General features: G+C 56.4%; 1 protein-coding gene across 1 annotated transcript; it reads left to right on the top strand.

Annotated features, from left to right (window-relative positions):
- Positions 1–704: 704 nt before the first annotated feature.
- Positions 705–15,684, top strand: EPHB4 (EPH receptor B4; the record flags this gene model as incomplete). The annotated part of the gene is made up of 17 exons (XM_081090273.1): positions 705–756; positions 3,432–3,502; positions 3,734–4,021; positions 4,662–5,058; positions 6,048–6,203; positions 6,380–6,712; positions 7,034–7,158; positions 7,511–7,676; positions 8,930–9,032; positions 9,216–9,280; positions 9,393–9,506; positions 9,608–9,855; positions 11,828–12,043; positions 12,336–12,485; positions 12,874–13,067; positions 13,269–13,424; positions 14,615–15,684. 17 exons carry the CDS (start codon positions 705–707, stop codon positions 14,742–14,744), a joined length of 2,964 nt encoding a protein of 987 aa, XP_080946399.1. The 3' UTR covers positions 14,745–15,684.
- Between the last annotated feature and the right edge of the window lie 1,573 nt (positions 15,685–17,257).

The following is a 17,257-nucleotide window of genomic DNA, read 5'->3' as shown; positions in this document are numbered from 1 at the left end:
CAGCCCAGTGCACTTCTGGGCGGCCCCGGGCTCCGCGCCCTCCGCCCCTCCCCCTTCTCCCAACTTTCTCCCAACTTTCCGAGCTGCTGCGCTCGGCGCCCCGCTCCGCTTCCCTCATGAATTATTCAGCAGCGCGCGGTCCAATCAGCGCGCCCCGGCCCCCCAGGCCGAGCCCGGGCTGGGGGCGGCCCCCCCGCTCCCGCGCGCCCCTCCCTCCTCCGCCAGGCGCCGCCTGGCCCAGTCCCGGCCCCGGCCAGCCCAACCCGGCGGTCCGACCCCGCTCCGCAGCCTCCCTCCCGCTCCGGCTTCCACCCTCCCCGCCGGCGCGGAGCGCAGTCGGTCCGCAGCGCGCGCAGCGCCACTCTAGGGAGGGGGCTGGAAAGCGCGAGACAGGCCCACCCCCAGCCAGCTGGGGCGGGACCCCGAGGCCCCGGAGGGACCCCGACTCCAGCCACGTCTCTCTCGGCTCCCGCCCGGCGCGTCCCCTGCGAGGACGCCGCCCGCCAGCCCGTGCGGTGGGGACGCGGGGCCACACCTGGGCGCCGCCGCCCGGTGCCCGGCGCGCCCGCATGGGCCTGCGCTGAGGCTCCGACCGAGAGTCCCGCGCGGGGGAGTCGGCGTCTACCCGCTCAGAGGGGGGTCAGAACTGGGGGGGCTAGCGCCCCCCAAACTCAGATCGGATCCGACCGGAGTGAGGCGGCGCCATGGAGCTCCGGGCTTTGCTCTGCTGGGCTTCACTCGCAGCCGCTTTGGAAGGTGAGTTTCCTTGGCGGCGTCCCGCCACTCCTGGGGCCCCCAAAGTTGGGCCTCGGAGTGGAGGGGCCGACCTCTCCCTACCCTTACCCAGCACCTCAACCCCGAACACTTCGGACCAATAGTGCTAGACCGGGCGGGGGGCGGGGAAGAGGCGGCCCAGCGGGGAGTGGAGTTTTCTTTTGTTTGGAAAAGAGATGGAGTCGGGCTCGGTCCTGGGACGTCCCCCTGCCCAGGCTCCCCAAACTCTCACTCCGGACTTCAGACGCCTTCGGTGGCCTTTCCTTTCCTCCCTACTCCAACCTTCAAAACTCTCTTCAAAGTTTCTGACCCTCTTCTCACCTCGGCAAAAAGAAGGAACGGTTTCTGGAGAAACAACTGCAGACAAGGCAGAATTCTGTGCTAGGCCATAAACTGCCCCCACCCCTCATTCCTTGGCATTTACACCTTGATCCTGCAGTTTCACACGCCTCTGTCGGGATGGCCACCTTCTGCACTCACACTCTGAACAAATCTCCCAACGCCACTACCCCTGCCACAGAGAGGCCCCCTTCCCGGCGCCCCAGGCTTGCACCCCAGTCCTTTAAATGCTCTCTAGACCCCAGTCCTGCCCAAGTCCTAGACAAGCTGGCTGTCCTCCAACCCTGCAGGCCAGCAGAAACTGGCCTGTGCAGCCCCTCTGTAGCCCTGACTCAGCCTAATGACCACCTACCTCCTCATCTCTCTAAATTTCTAATTTTTCTATATTCTCCCCCAAATTTCCCTCATCCTTGAGCCTCTCCCCTTCCTTCACCTCCTAGAGGGGGAACCAAGAGCCCTATAAACCCTCCTAATCTCCTTTCAATGAGCTGCTCCTCCCCCCGCGCCCCTCCTCTTCACTGCCTGGAATCAAAGGGGTCTTTGGGGAGGGGGTTTTAGGGAGGCTGCTGAGGAGGAGGAATCAAAGGCAGTTGGAAACCCCTCTCCCTAAGGCTGGGCAGTGCTGCTCTGGGCTGGGGATCAAAGGCTGGGGATGGGGAGCGGGAAGACTGGCCGGGCTCAGAGAAAGAAGGGGAAAGACCGGGAGAGAGGAAAGCAGAGCGGAGAGAAAACCCACCCGGATGAAGTGGAGTGAGAGGAAGTGAAAGATGCAAAGAGGAAAAGGGAGTCACTTCTAATTGCTGTTACGAAGTGCTTTCTAGGCCCCAGGCCCATGCTGAGGGCTTTATATTTTCATGGTTCCCACAGCCTTGTGGGTGGGAGGGATTGTTCTCCCATTTTACAGATGAAGAGCCTGAGGCTTAGAGGAGTTAACTAATTTATCCAAGGCTGGGTGAAAAGTGGGAGACAGGAAAGAGGAGAGAGACGGCTAGAGAAATGGAGGTGGACAGAGAGCTGGAGAGAGGTGAGAGGCAAAAGAACTAACAGATCAAAGAGAGCTCCAGGAGGAGGCAAGACCAGAGAAAGTGAGCCACTCGAGCGCAGGGACAGCCCTGAAACAGACAGTGTGTAAATCGGAGACAGGAAAACACTATCCAGGCTGGAACAATGGAGGGTGGAGACGGCAGCCTCTATCCACCCCTTTCCCAGAACCCTGGCATCCTGTCCCCAGCATGCTGGTCTGTCTCCCGCCACTCATGGGGGCCTGGGCCTTACCTGGGGCTGGCCAGTCCCACCTAATCCCTTGCCTAGGTGGATATCACTTGGTCCCTGGGAAGAGGTTGCCTCACCCACTTGCCCTCCCTTCTCTCCAGCAGCCCCCATGCTGGGAAGTGGGGACCTGGTCCCAGGTGTGCTGCTGGCTGCCCCCCTAGGGGCCATTCACATTGCCTTGGCCTCCAGGGGGATTCCCCCACCTTCCCTCCACCCTCAGCTGCCAGGGCCTGTGCAGTTTCCCCTAATCCACTGCTTCCGCCAGGGGCCCACCCCTCTCTGGTGTCCCTCCCCCAGGCTGAGCTGAGCCAGGTGCGTTCACCACCCTCACCACCCCGCATACACACACCCCTAAAGTCTCCTCCCCTTTTCCTCCCCATAACCAAATCCAGATGTGAGGCCTCTGCAGGCTGGGGCCAGGGCGGGAACCCAAGCATCCCAGCCTCCAGCACTTCCTCCTCTGACACCAGTGAGCTGAAGGGAGGGGAAGGAGTCGGGGTTCTGGCTGGGCCTCAGGAGCTGAGCACCACCTTCCTGGATCTGAAGGACTGGAGTGTTGGGTCTCAAAAGGGGTGGGGACATGGAAGAGGAATAGAGTTGGGGGCAGGGAGGCAGCAACTTGGGGATTGGGGAATTGACCCTGGAGGCCCTGGCCCTGGAAGGGTGTCCCCTTGCCAGCAGCCCTTTGCCCACCACAAGGTCAAGGCCAGGTCCGGGCTCTAGTTTAATCCTTTCTGAGCTGTTTGCCCTTCTCCCCCTTCCAGTGTTTGCACCTTCCCCTGTCCTCCAGGTGACTGTCATCCAGGGAGGCCTAGATCTGGGAGTCCTAAGAGGGCAGCCAGCCTACCAGCTGTTAGGGTTGGGGTAAACATTCAGAAAAAGAGGCAAGAAACGGGAGGGCAAGGCTCACTCCCCTCATCTCTTGTCTCAGCCTGACTGACCCCTCCAGCTTGGAGCTAGGAGGACCCCCACTCTCTCCGTTCCCAGGCATCTGGTCTTCCCAGTGTCTCCCCTAAGCCCTGACTGGCTCTGTCTGTCTGTCTTAGAGACTCTACTGAACACAAAATTGGAAACTGCCGATCTGAAGTGGGTGACGTTTCCTCAGGTGGAGGGGCAGGTAAGAGCTGGGCCCAGGAGCTGGGGTTCCGAAGGGAAACTGAAGGACGAGTAGCACCAGGGCTGACCTGCTTCCCATGCCACTGCCCCCCAGGTCCCGGCAGGAACCAGCGTCCTCTGAGCTCTGCTCTCAGAGGCCCCCTTCCCTAGCCACTCCTGCTTCGTGACGAACACCCTCCCACTGACCTTTAAGCCATTCAGCAGCCCCCATGCTGACCCCTTCTGCCCACAGTGGGAGGAGCTGAGCGGCCTGGATGAGGAGCAACACAGCGTCAGGACCTACGAGGTGTGTCATGTGCAGCGAGCCCCAGGCCTGGCCTACTGGCTGCGCACAGGCTGGGTCCCCCGGCGAGGTGCTGTCCACGTGTACGCCACCCTGCGCTTCACCATGCTCGAGTGCCTGTCCCTGCCCCGAGCGGGGCGCTCCTGCAAGGAGACCTTTACAGTCTTCTACTTCGAGAGCGACGCCAACACGGCCACAGCCCTCACGCCAGCCTGGATGGAGAACCCTTACATCAAGGTACCCACTCAGAGCACAGCCGCGGGCCAGGGCGGGCAGGCCTGTGGTCTCGGGGCAGTGGAGGTGAACTTCCAAGGCCCTTGGTTGGGGTACTGGGAGCAGGAGCCTCAGGTCTGGAAGGGAAGATGGTGGTCTGCTCGGTGGAGCAGCAGCATGCAGTTGGGCTGCCGGCCTGGACGCCAGGGGCGGTTCTCCCAGTCACTCTACTGTACTGAGGCCACCCTGCACTCCCCCCTTTATTTTCCTACCCCTCTCCCTGGAATGGCTTCTCTCTGCCTCTTCTTCCCACCTACTATGTCTTCTGAGTTCCAGCTCCTTTGGGTACCTTTGCTGAGGTGCCCGGCTGTGGGGTCCCACCTGTGGTAGCACTCCGCATACTTTGTAACCTATCCGCGTTGCCTTCATTTCTGTTTCCTCCGCAGCGAGTTCAGGACCTGGCATAGAACAGATACATTTTGCGTGTTGACAAGGTTTTGTAGGATGAGTGAGTGAACAGAAAGGGGGAGTGCGGGACAGAGTCTGGACACATCACAGGAGCTCAGCAAGTATCCGCGGAAGGAGGAGCTGGGAAGAAGACAGTCCGCTGGGTCCTTGGGGCGTGGAGGACCGCAGCGGTTGAGTCTCTTCTCCGACCTGGCAGGTGGACACAGTGGCTGCTGAGCATCTGACCCGGAAGCGTCCTGGGGCTGAGGCAACTGGTAAAGTGAACGTCAAGACGCTGCGTCTGGGCCCACTCACCAAAGCTGGCTTCTACCTGGCTTTCCAGGACCAGGGCGCCTGCATGGCCCTGCTGTCCCTGCACCTCTTCTACAAGAAGTGTGCCCAGCTGACCGTCAACCTCACCCGCTTCCCGGAGACAGTGCCCCGTGAGCTCGTGGTGCCCGTGGCAGGGAGTTGTGTGGCTGACGCTGTCCCTGCCTCCGGCCCCAGTCCCAGCCTCTACTGCCGGGAGGATGGCCAGTGGGCTGAGCAGCCGGTCACGGGCTGCAGCTGTGCTCCGGGGTTCGAGGCCGCCGAGGGGAATACCAGGTGCCGAGGTGAGGGCTGGCATGTCCCCAAGAAATTGTGGCCACTCCATGTGGGGAAGGTCCTGTACCCTGGTCTTGGACCCACTTTTTAGATGTCCACTTGGAACAGTCTTTGCTCTCCTAGGCACCCAGTTCCTGGGGGGCCTCTCTTCCTCCCTGCCCATTCCCAGCGTAGTTCTGAGTCTTCCTCACATCCACATTCTTCCTGTGTCCACTCCGTTCTGGACCTGGAGGCTGTCCAGGGATGCAGGACCTTGTTGGGCTCAGAGGACAAAGGTGTCATGGTCTCTACTCTTGTTCGTTATGGTTCCTGGCTATTTTCACAAGCTAGTATGATAGATGATGCAAGCATGTCGGATGCTGTGTGTGTTCCTCACCACTTCATATTACAGTGGCTGTTAGATGGGCTATGGTATCTTGCTAAGAAGCATACACATTGCTATGTCACAAACTTTTCTTCATTTTATGATCATTGTATTTCAACTTGCTTGATTTGCTTTATCATCCAGTGTGTTTTGTGGTGTGCATTTCAAATTGTTGTTCTGAGCCTTGGTCTTTGGGTTGAGGGGTTGTGGGTATTAGGGTTAAACCCTGGTCTGGAGGAGGTTCCTTCTCTTCGATGGGAGATTTCTGAGCTCCTCCTGCCCTGTTTCCCCCTTCGCATGTCATGCAAACTTCAAAGCAGCTGCGTGTTTTTTTGTTGTCACTAATCCTCACCTGAGGATATTTTTCCATTGGTTTTTTTAGAGAGCGTGGAAGAGAGGGAGGCAGGAGGAGGGTGAGGAGAAAAACACATGATGTGAGAGAGACACATCTACTGGTTGCCTCCCACATGTGCCCCTACCAGGGCCAGGGGATGTATAGGTACGTGCTCTTGATGGGGAATCGAACCCGAGACCCTTTGGTCCCTGGATTGATGTTCTAACCACTTAGCAACACTAGCCAGGGCCAACTGCATGTTTTTTATGCATGTTTATTGAATGCTTGCTTCCTTTCAGCCTGTGCTCAGGGCACCTTCAAGTCTCTGTCTGGGGAGGGGTCCTGCCAGCCATGCCCAGCCAACAGCCATTCCAACACCATCGGCTCACCCATCTGCCAGTGCCGCATAGGGTACTTTCGGGCCCGCACAGACCCCCGGAGTGCACCCTGTACCAGTAAGTGACCAGTGACCCCGGGGGTGGACCCCCATCCCAGCCTCCACCTTCCCAGGCCTTCCTCCTCTTGACCCCTAGCTTGCTGGTGCCAGCTAAGTCAGTGTGGCTACCTGTCTGCCCCACTACCCACCCCTTCCATTTGCTCAGCCTCTGTCTGATTTCCTGGTTTCCTGCAGCCTCTCCCTCAGCTCCAAGAAGTGTGGTTTCCCGCCTAAATGGCTCCTCCCTGCGCCTGGAGTGGAGTGCCCCCCTGGAGTCAGGTGGCCGGGAGGACCTCACCTATGCACTCCGCTGCCGGGAGTGCCGCCCTGGGGGGGCCTGCACACCCTGTGGAGGAGACCTGACCTTCGACCCTGGCCCCCGGGACTTGGTGGAGCCCTGGGTCACAATTCGAGGGCTGCGTCCTGACTTCACCTACACCTTCGAGGTCACTGCCTTGAATGGGGTATCTTCCTTAGCCGCCATGCCCGCCCCGTTTGAGGCTGTGAATGTCACCACTGACCGTGAAGGTGAGACTGGCGGCTGGGGGCAGCCTGTGGTCAGATCGGAGAGATGTTGGTGGTAGAAGAAGCCAGCGAGGTCTAAAGGGGGAAAAGGCAGAGGCTATGGAGTGGGATCCCCAGGAAGTATGGAGCATCAGGGCTTTGGGCGCAAGAGACAGAAAGAGAATGAAAAAGATGCAAGGCGGGCTGGAGAGTTGAGGATGGAAGTCAGAAGGGATTCTTGGAACGTCTGCAGGGTCAAGACAGGTGTAGCCAGCAGAAGCGTTGGGAAAGGCAAGGGACAAACATGCTACGTGGAAGAGCCCCAACATGTCTTGTCTCTCCCAGTGCCACCCCCAGTATCCGACATCCGGGTGACTCGGTCCTCACCTAGCAGCTTGAGCCTGGCCTGGGCTGTTCCCCGGGCACCCAGTGGAGCAGTGCTGGACTATGAGGTCAAGTACCATGAGAAGGTGAGACCAGGCACCACCCCGGGGGTTGGGGGTGGGCAGTGTGACGTGCGCTAGGAGTGGAGCGCTGAATGGCAGACACTTGAATTCCAGCTCTTTGAGACCTTGGGCCAGCCCCTGGGCCTTTCTGAGCTCAGCATCCCCATCTGTAAAACAGTCGCCTTCTCACGCAACTACTAAATGAGACAGGGAATGCAGACGCTCAGCACAGTGCACATAAGTCAGCACCAAAGCCTGGCCTGCTACGTTACAAGACCAAGATGCTCATTATGGGGGTGCAGGGCAGGGGGAGGTTGGAAGAACAGCGGAAACTGGGGGCCTCTACTTATGGCCAACCCCTCCTCCTCCCGGACAGGGTGCAGAGGGCCCCAGCAGCGTTCGGTTCCTGAAGACATCGGAAAACAGGGCAGAGCTGCAGGGGCTGAAGCGGGGAGCCAGCTACCTGATCCAGGTGCGGGCACGCTCTGAGGCTGGCTATGGACCCTTCGGCCAGGAGCACCATAGCCAGACCCAGCTGGATGGTGAGCCTGGGACTAGGCATGGGAGGGGGTGCTGCTCCTGAAGGACCCCTAAAGTCACACTCCCATGCTCCTTTTTCTCTCAGCTGAGAGGTATTTTGGCCTGGGGAAGAGAGCAGAGGGTGCAGAAACCCAAACCAACAACTGAGTGTGAAGGGCTGCTCAGCAACCTTCCCTCAACTTTGTGTGACCTTTAGCAAAAACTTGATCCCTGAGTTTCAGCTCTCTCATCCCCCCCCCCCAAAAAAAAGAAATATGAGTCCTCTCTCACAGGGCTCCAGGGAATAAATAAGGTGAAACCTGTTAGTTATAATATGCTGGCCCAGTGTTTTACTTTTTTTTTTTTTATTCAGAGAGGAAGGGAGAGGGAGAGAGAGATAGAAACATCAATGATGAGAGAGAGTCATGGATCGGCTGCCTCCTGCACGCCCCACACTGGGGATCGAGCCCGCAATCTGGGCATGTGTCCTGACCAGGAATCGAACCCAGGACCCTTCAGTCTGCAGGCCGACACTCTATCCACTGAGCCAAACCAGCCAGGGCTAAACAGTTTTATTGAGATATGATTCATAAACCAGACACTTCACCCATTTAAAGTGTATAATTCATCGACTTTTAGTATACCCACAGAGTTGTGCAACCATCACAATTTTAGAACATTTCAGCACCCCAAAAAGAGAACCTATACCCCTTTCATCACCCCCCAGCCCTTGGCAAATACTAATCTACTTTCTGTCTCTATGGATTTGCCTGTTCTGGGCATTTCATACAAATGGAATCATACAATATTTGGTCTTTTGTGACTGGTTTCCTTCACTTAACATAATGTTCTCAAGATTCATCCATATTGTAGCATGTATTTGACTGTGTGGCTGTGGCACATTTTATCTATGCATTCATCCATTGATGGACATTTGGGTTATTTCCACTTTGGGGGTATAAACCCTTTCATTTTTCTTTTGCCTTTGGAACCTTTCCTTCAAATGGGACGGTTTGTGGTCACCAGTATTTAGAACAGAGCCAGATCAAACCCACCCTGGCAGTGAAAAGGCCGGAACTCCCTCCCTTGCCCTGAGGGGCTCTGTAGGGGCCCACAGCCCAGGAGAAGCAGTTTGAAAATCCCACTATGCCCCCCCCACCTGCTTCTCCTCCGTCCTCCCCCACCTGCCACGCTGCTCCCCGGGGAGCCACAGCTCATTCCGTCGGTGGGGCCCTCGGTGGCCATCAGGTTTTCCTGATCATGGTTTCCCCCCCAGAAAAGGAGAGCTGGCGGGAGCAGCTGGCCCTGATTGCAGGCACTGCGGTCGTGGGTGTGGTGCTGGTCCTGGTGGTTATTGTCATCGCAGTTCTCTGCCTCAGGTGAGAGCTCGGCGCCTGGAGGCCCTGTGAACCCTGCCCTCTTGCTCCGGGGCGAGCCTCCTGGGCTGCCCCAAGGGCCCATTTCCACTTGAAATCTTTTCTGATCCCCATCCTCTCCTCCCTTCCTGTCTCTCTGGGAGCACATATGTGACTCCGTTTACCTTTCTTTCCCATTGGCTCTAGGAAGCAGAGCGGTGGGAGAGAAGCGGAATACTCAGATAAACACGGGCAGTATCTCATTGGCCACGGTAAGTAGGCCTGTCCTGAAGGAGACAGGGCCGGGGCGAGGCTGTGCGCCAAGAATTAGGGCATCTGGGTGCAAGAAGTTACCTGGCTAATGGGCCCCACATGATTCCTCAGGTACGAAGGTCTACATCGATCCCTTCACTTACGAAGACCCTAATGAAGCTGTGAGGGAATTCGCAAAAGAGATCGATGTCTCCTATGTCAAGATCGAGGAGGTGATTGGTGCAGGTGAGAGGAAAGATGACTGGACGCCCAGGAGGGAAACGGGGTGGGGAGGGAAGGCAGGGCCAGAGGAGGGGGAGAGCTGACGCTTGGCATCCTTCCTGAAGGTGAGTTTGGGGAGGTGTGCCGGGGGCGCCTTAAGGCGCCGGGGAAGAAGGAGAGCTGCGTGGCCATCAAGACCCTGAAGGGCGGTTACACCGAGCGGCAGCGGCGCGAGTTCCTGAGCGAGGCCTCCATCATGGGCCAGTTCGAGCACCCCAACATCATCCGCCTGGAGGGCGTGGTTACCAACAGCATGCCAGTCATGATTCTTACTGAGTTTATGGAGAACGGTGCCCTGGACTCCTTCCTGCGGGTGAGCCCCCTGCCTCCAGCCTCCCGCGTCCCCCTGTGCTCCCCCAAAGCAGCCAAGGAGCTCAGAACCCAGGGCAGATGGTGGATTCCACATCACTCCCCCTTCGCCCATCATCCCCCCTTTAGAAAAGGTTGGGGTCCTGGGACTGGCCCTTCCTTAGGCCTTGTGGGGAACTGGCCTCTCTGGGCAGCTGACCCTCTCCCTCTCTCTCTAAAATCAATAAAACTACCCTTGATGAGGATTTAAAAAAATAACATTACATTTAATCAAATTACAATTTCCTGGAATCTTCTAATACTCAATCGATATCCACATTTCCCCAGTTGTTTCCAAAATGTCCCTTACTACTGGCTTATTCAAACCACCATGCAGTTCAGGAGCAAGCGTTACACCTGATGGTTCTCATTTTTGAGCGTGACATGCTGAAGAACTGGGCTACTTGTCCCCTTGAATGGCTCACCCTGTGGATTTATCAGATTCTTCCCGGTGGGGTCATTTAGCTTGTTTATCTATATTTCCTGTAAGAGAAGCTATGTCTAATGTTTTGATACATTCAAAATTAAACATTGGTGGCCAGCCTACGTTGGGGGTGCTGTGAATTTCACATGGCACCCCATCAGGAGACACGGGCCACCTGGCTCCCCCATGAGTGATGAGGAGGTTGACCTGGAGTAGTGTGATGATGGCCTGACCCTCCCTTGTGGACACAGGTGTCTATTCCCTTGGTACCCGACAGAGATCCGTTGCAGGGAGGGGAAGAGGGTCTCTTCTAGAAGAGATGACATTTGGGTCAATGGGAAAGAGCCAGCCTTGAGAAGACGGGGGAAGAATGGTGTTGGGGGCAGAGAGGAGAGACCAGAGTAGTCAACGAGAAGCAGAAAGGCAGGTGAGGCCGAACCTGGGGAGCAGAGCAACCCTGGTGGGTCTTAATGTAGGTGGTGGCCCTGCCACATGGGCCTCTTGGCCTCGGTCAGGAATTTGGATTTGATTAGAAGTTCAAGAGCAAGTCTTTAGAGGGGTTTCAGTAGGAGATCCCTTTGGTGGGTGCTGGGGAGAGCTAGAGTGGAAGGAAGCCAAGAACCAGTGAGGAAACTTGTAGCCATTCAGGCCGTGAGGGTTGGCTGGGGGTGCAGAGAAGAGGTTGGATTTGGGGTATGTTTTGGAAGGAGGGCCAGCAGAACTTGTTGATGGATTAGAAGTGGCGGGTGAGGGGGGAAAAGAGGAAGAAATCATGGAGGTGCCGAGGTCTATTCTCTGAGCATCTGGCAAGTGGTATTTCCACGAACAGGTCAGAGGCCTGGGGTGTATTCAGGCTTGGAGGCTTGATTCAGAATTCTGTTTTGGACTCTTGTGTCCCTGGCCCTGCAGAGCTGCCAAGGGTCCCCTGCATGCTAGCTGAACCCAGAAGATGGGATTAGTTAACCATTTTTGATTGCTTGGTTTACCTGGTGAGCGCAAACTAAAGGTCAAGGACAGTGTTTAGACCTTGGTTTTGATGCTGTGGTCGCTGATGGTACCTCGATTCCTCACTGTTCTCTTGATACTACACACAGTCCAAGAAGGCTGAGCTAGATTTTGGCTCACAAGAGTGTGTGGTAGCTCACAGCACACTCTTGTCAGAACTCTGTTGCTCTTAAATAAAAAGCATTTGTTGAGTATGCCCTGGGTATAAAGCACTGTACTAGATTAAAAGGAAGAAAAATTTTAAATCTCTCCTTACAGTCTAATTAGGAGAGTGAATGTATACATTTGAAACAGGAACAGTTATAAGCATTGTGTCATAGTGTAGTAAGAGCTCAGAGAACTTGGGATAAGAGAAAGGAGGAGGGCTTACCTGGGAAGTCTGCAGGCCTGTTCTACAGGTGAACACGAGATGGATCTGAAGTGCCAATTATGGTTTAGAATGTGGAAGGCAGGAGGAATGCAGAGTGAGCTATCCTAATCATGCCCCTCTCTCTTGCTTGGTCTCCAGTTGAACGATGGACAATTCACTGTCATCCAACTGGTGGGCATGTTACGGGGCATTGCCTCAGGCATGCGGTACCTGGCTGAGATGAGCTACGTTCACCGTGACCTGGCTGCCCGGAACATCCTGGTCAACAGCAACCTTGTCTGCAAGGTTTCAGACTTTGGCCTTTCCCGATTCCTGGAGGAGAACTCTTCTGACCCCACCTACACGAGCTCTCTGGTGAGGCTGAGGGACTGACATAGGAACTAAGTTCTTAGGGTCAGGTGGGCAGGAAAAGGTGGGAGACTAGGGGGTTGACAGCTCTGATCTAGGGACAAGATGAAAGAGCAGACCACAGAAGTGGGGGGATCCACTTAGGGAATCTGACTTCTGGTTGTGGAGGAAAAGAATTGCGTTTGGGAGCTGGTTGTTTGGGTCCCAGGAAGAAAGGAGATCTGAGCTAGGGGAAAAGCAAAGACTGGGATCAGAGCAGTTGGGTCCCTCAGCTCATCTTTGCTTTCCTCATCTTTAGGGAGGAAAGATTCCCATCCGATGGACAGCCCCTGAGGCCATTGCCTTCCGGAAGTTCACATCTGCCAGTGATGCCTGGAGTTATGGGATTGTGATGTGGGAGGTCATGTCTTTTGGGGAGCGGCCATACTGGGATATGAGCAATCAGGACGTGAGTGTCCCATGATCCTGCTATGTTTTCTTGAATGTTCTCACCAGGGATATGGGGGGGGGGGGTTCCCAGAGAGCTCACCACTGCTGGGTCCTTGAGATAATGAGAGGAGCACAAAGAAGAGTTGATCTTTGTGCCCTAGAGCATGTTTGGTCACAGGACACAGGATGGAGGGCACGGTTGGGAAGCTGCACATCTGGATCACAGCCCAAGAGTGGCTAGGGCTTTGAGTCAGGGCCAGCCTCAGCCCCAGCCAGGAGGACCCCTAGATTTGCCATCTGGAGGGCTGTTGCACCTCTCCAAGCATCTGCTAAGTCACCATTTCCTTGGGGTCCTTGGCATCCTCGTTCTCCCTGGACATTCTCACCCAGTTCTTCTGTCATTCTAGGTGATCAATGCCATTGAACAGGACTACCGGCTACCCCCTCCCCCAGACTGCCCCACCTCCCTGCACCAGCTCATGCTGGACTGTTGGCAGAAGGACCGGAATGCACGGCTCCGCTTCCCCCAGGTGGTCAGTGCCCTGGACAAGATGATTCGGAACCCTGCCAGCCTCAAAATCGTGGCCAGGGAGAATGGCGGGTGAGGACTCCTAAGAATGGGCCCTCCTTGCTGCACTCTGCCACCACTCCCCCCCGCCCCCCCCCAAACCTCCAAAAAAGTGTGTTCCTTTGTCGGTATGTGGGATTGTCCCTGTCCGCCTCTCCAAGGCTGGGCTCAGTGTCGTCAACATCCTGACACAGCCCAGGTACTCAGTGCATCCTCCCCATCCTTGCCTTCCAGGGCCTCACACCCACTGCTGGATCAGCGGCAGCCGCACTACTCAGCTTTTGGCTCTGTGGGTGAGTGGCTTCGAGCCATCAAAATGGGAAGATACGAAGAAAGTTTTGCAGCCGCTGGGTTTGGCTCCTTCGAGCTGGTCAGCCAGATTTCCGCTGAGTAAGTCATGGCAGGAGCTGGAGGTGGGGGGGTAGAGCCAAGCCAGAGGGGCAGCTGGGGACCAGAATCCAGCCCACTGGTTCATCAGGGGCCTTTGGGGTCAGCTCCTGGTGCCAGCTGTTCTAGAGCTCTCCAACGCAACAACAGCTGCTGGGGCTGAAAGCCCAGGGAATCTTCCCGGCCAGCTGTGCCCGCCTCACCCTCTTGCACCATTTCAGCCCTCGGTCATGTCGCTCCCTGCCTGGCAATCTGTATCTATCTTTGTGCATCTATCTACATTCCAGACCTTCTCTCACATTAACAACGCGTCAACTTCGGATGTTTTCCCACCCATAAAAGGAGAAGATTGGACTAGGTTTTGGAGAACCTTTCCAGCTTTAATGTTAAATGGTTTTATTATTTCAACGCTTCCCAAATACTTCTTTCCCCCCTTAGTTGGCTCTCTCTGGTACATCTCCTTTCTGCCCTCCCATCTCTCTCCCAAGGACTCTTCTGGCCCCAAATCTGAGTAACAGAAATAGAAGAAATAGAAATCGGGAACCAGGGGTCCTGGAGGCCCTCTCACAGGCCAGTCTGCCCCACCGGGGCTGGGCGCCCTCCTCACAGATTGTTCCCTCTCCTTGACACGGGTTCTAGCTCTCCTTTCCCGCCCCCTTATCTCAGTCTCCAGGCCGCAGGATGGAGGAGGGGGGGCGGTTTGTTTTCCCCCTTCCCTCTCCTTCCCCTCCACCCAGCCCTTCCTCTCCGGCCTTTTCCTTCTGACGGCTCCTTTCTCCTCTAAAGCAATCTGTGCATCCCCTGCCCCCATTTTGTGGGCCTTTCTTTCCTTCTCTGATTCTCTGCCTTAATCCTTGCTGGAGCTTCCATCCAGGCAGACCCCGCCCCCCAACCTTCGCCTTTAGACCCCGCCCCCTTGGCCGGGGCCTGCTGGATGCTTAAGTCCCGTCCCCTAGGGCTGTGCAGGTCTGCAGCCTAGCGCCTAAATCCTCCGAAAGACACTGCCCTGCCCGGCAATTATTCACGTGTGACCCTTCCCCTCCCCCCACCTCCACCTCCCCCACCGCCACCCAGTCTCCCTCTGGCCTTCCTGATTGGCTGGCAATCCGGAGGCGGTGACCAGGTTTCTGGAGCTAAGCTAGGAGAGTGGTCCCAGCAGCCTTATGGCCTCACCTAACTCTCTTCTTCCTCAGGGACCTGCTCCGAATAGGAGTCACTCTGGCGGGACATCAGAAGAAAATCCTGGCCAGTGTCCAGCACATGAAGTCCCAGGCCAAACCTGGAGCCCCAGGGGGCTCGGGAGCACCAGCCCCCCAGTACTGACCTGCACCTCTTTACCTGGCCCCACAGCTCTGGAGCAGCAGGAATTCCCATGCTGGGGACACCGCTCCCCTTCTTTTGGGGGCAGAGTCAGGTGGGGACCCAAGAGGCCCCCATCCCTACGCCCCATTGGATTGCACTTTGAACCTATGGGGGTGGGGAGCTGGCAATTTGGAGAGACAGGATTCGGGGATTCCGCCATACGCCATACGGGAGGGTAGAAATAACGTTCCCCGCGGGTGGGTGTGCCCAGAGGGAAAGGAAGTGCCCATAATCTGCCAACTCCCTGGGGTGGCTGTGTGCAATCCCTGCAGCTTCCCTCTGATCCCCAGTTAGGGCCCGGTGCCCCTCCTCCCCTTGAAGGGCCGCAGACCCTGTAGACCAAAGAGAAGAGGGTGACAAGCCTTTAAGCTCGGGAGTGGAGCACCATAGTGGGAGGCGGGGAGGGTGTCGTGGCCCAGTGACAAAATCATTGGACTTGGATGTCCCAACCTTGCTGCTGTCTCCACCGAACTCAGTTTGCCCTTGTAAATGCCCCTCCCCCATCTGCTGCCTTCATATTGAAGGTTTTTGAGTTTTAATTTTTGTTTTTGGTCTTATTTTTTTCTTCTCTCTTTTTCTGTTTTTTTTTTTTTTTTTTTTTTTTTACTGTCCTCGTCATAACTTTTTGTGTCGGAAGGGACCTGTTTCGTTATCACCTCCTTTGCCCAAGTTGAAACAGGAACCCATCATTGTGTCTATTTTCAGAACAGTGCCTTGGTCATGCCACAACCCCTAGACAGTTCCCTGCCCCGCCAAGTATCCCCAAATTGTGTCCATGAGGGGGTGTGGGGGGCAAGGTGGAAGTAGAAACCAGAGACAGACACTGGTGCTTGGAGGGGTTCTTAAATTATATTTAAAACCGTTTTTTTTTTGTATAAATAAAAGAAAATGGGAAGTTCCCAGCCCCAGGGTGTGTTTGAGGTGGTGGGGTGGGGGCAGTGGGAGATGAGTCATTGGCAGCTGCTTCTAACGGCTCTGGATGGCTCTGCCAAGAGCCTGGGGCACCTCCGGGGTGGGGCTGGCCCCCCTCCCTTGCCCTGGTTCCCTAGCCCTGGAAGGGTGCTTGTTTGAGGCAAAGAGGAGGCCTTGAGCTCATAGTTCTGCTCTATAGCCCCCTGAAGTGGGGGGAGAATCCACTGGGATGGGGGTCCAGTCAGATGGAGGCAGATGTAGACCAGATGTTGACAACGGGTGGGTTTAAAGACAGAGGGGGAAAGTGTCTGCATTGGCCGTGGGGGAGGTGCGGAGAGCTGGGGTGGAGGATGCAGGCCCCCACGTGTGTACACATAACACAGATGCTGGGCTGGATCAGGAGGACAATTCCCCCTTTCAAGATGCTGCCCAGGCAGGTTCTCCCAGCCTCTTGGGAAGGGGAGGGGGAAAGTGCTTGGGTGTCTTCCCCCACTTCTCCCTCCCAACCAGAAGGATGAAGATGGGGTCAATCCCCGTTGCTTTTCTCTGCCATCTTCTGTTTCTTTCTTCCCAGTCTGCCCGCCCTCAGGGACACCTGCAGGGGCAGGCCTGGACTAGGGCGGCTTTGTTTAAATGGCGCAGCTGTTATTTCTGCATCTCAGCTGCACCCCCTGTTGTGGTGTTGGGGTCAGTGCAGGATCCTAAATCATAGCTTCTGCCTCTCCCAGCCCAGGGAGCCTCAGGCAGTGATCCCATCTCAATAATCTGGAATTCTCTGTCTCCTCATCTGATGAGATATTGCCCATATTCTACCTCCAAGGGAGGGAGGGACTCAGTCCTGCCAAGGACAAGGGGCCTGGATCCAGGAGGAGGAGGTCTATCTGGAGAATGCTGGCTCAGGCCACCCCTTCCCCTGACAACCGGACGCTTGGCTGAGAAGGTGACCTGAGCTGGCTGGGGGAGGAATAGATCAAGAGAGCAGGGCACAGATGAAGAACGGAGGCAAAGGGTTAAAGACTGGTGGCGGTCTGTGCAGGTATAGAGCAGGAAGGCCCGTGGCACCCAGATTAAAGCATGGCCAGCCCAGTTCCAGGATTCCTGAGCCTGCCTACCACACCCCGTCAACTGTGAGCTGCTTCCTCCAGCAAAGGTTCAGGGTGGTCTGGCCATGGGCACTCCTTCCTCCCCCAGCCCTATCCCCAAGGGAGCCCTGTCGCCAACCACGTTAGGTCTTGCTTCCTAAAAGGAAGGTGGCTGCGGGGTCGGTGATCTCAGAGGATAAGACGGAGTAAGGATACCTTTCTAGAACCCAGTGTCCTGCCTGCTTTGGTGTCCCCAAAGCCAAGCCACTGACCCTTGGGATCCTACATCCCGATCCCCCTACACCCCAGTTGGGAGCCTTCCTTTCCTTTGAGCCCAAGGAGACTGTCCCACCCCCTCTCCCACACAAGGACCCACCTGGTGCGAGGTACAAGGCAGGGGTGGGGCCAAAATGTTTTCCCTTTGACCTCGGGCTGAAGTGTGGGGGTGTTGTCTCTCCTACTAAGATGGAACTTAAGACT

This window comes from Myotis nattereri (assembly GCF_964212035.1).
Source record: "Myotis nattereri genome assembly, chromosome: 4".
Lineage (NCBI taxonomy): Eukaryota > Metazoa > Chordata > Mammalia > Chiroptera > Vespertilionidae > Myotis > Myotis nattereri.
Note: the sequence above shows the minus strand (reverse complement) of the source record. Positions and strands in the feature narration are given on the sequence as shown.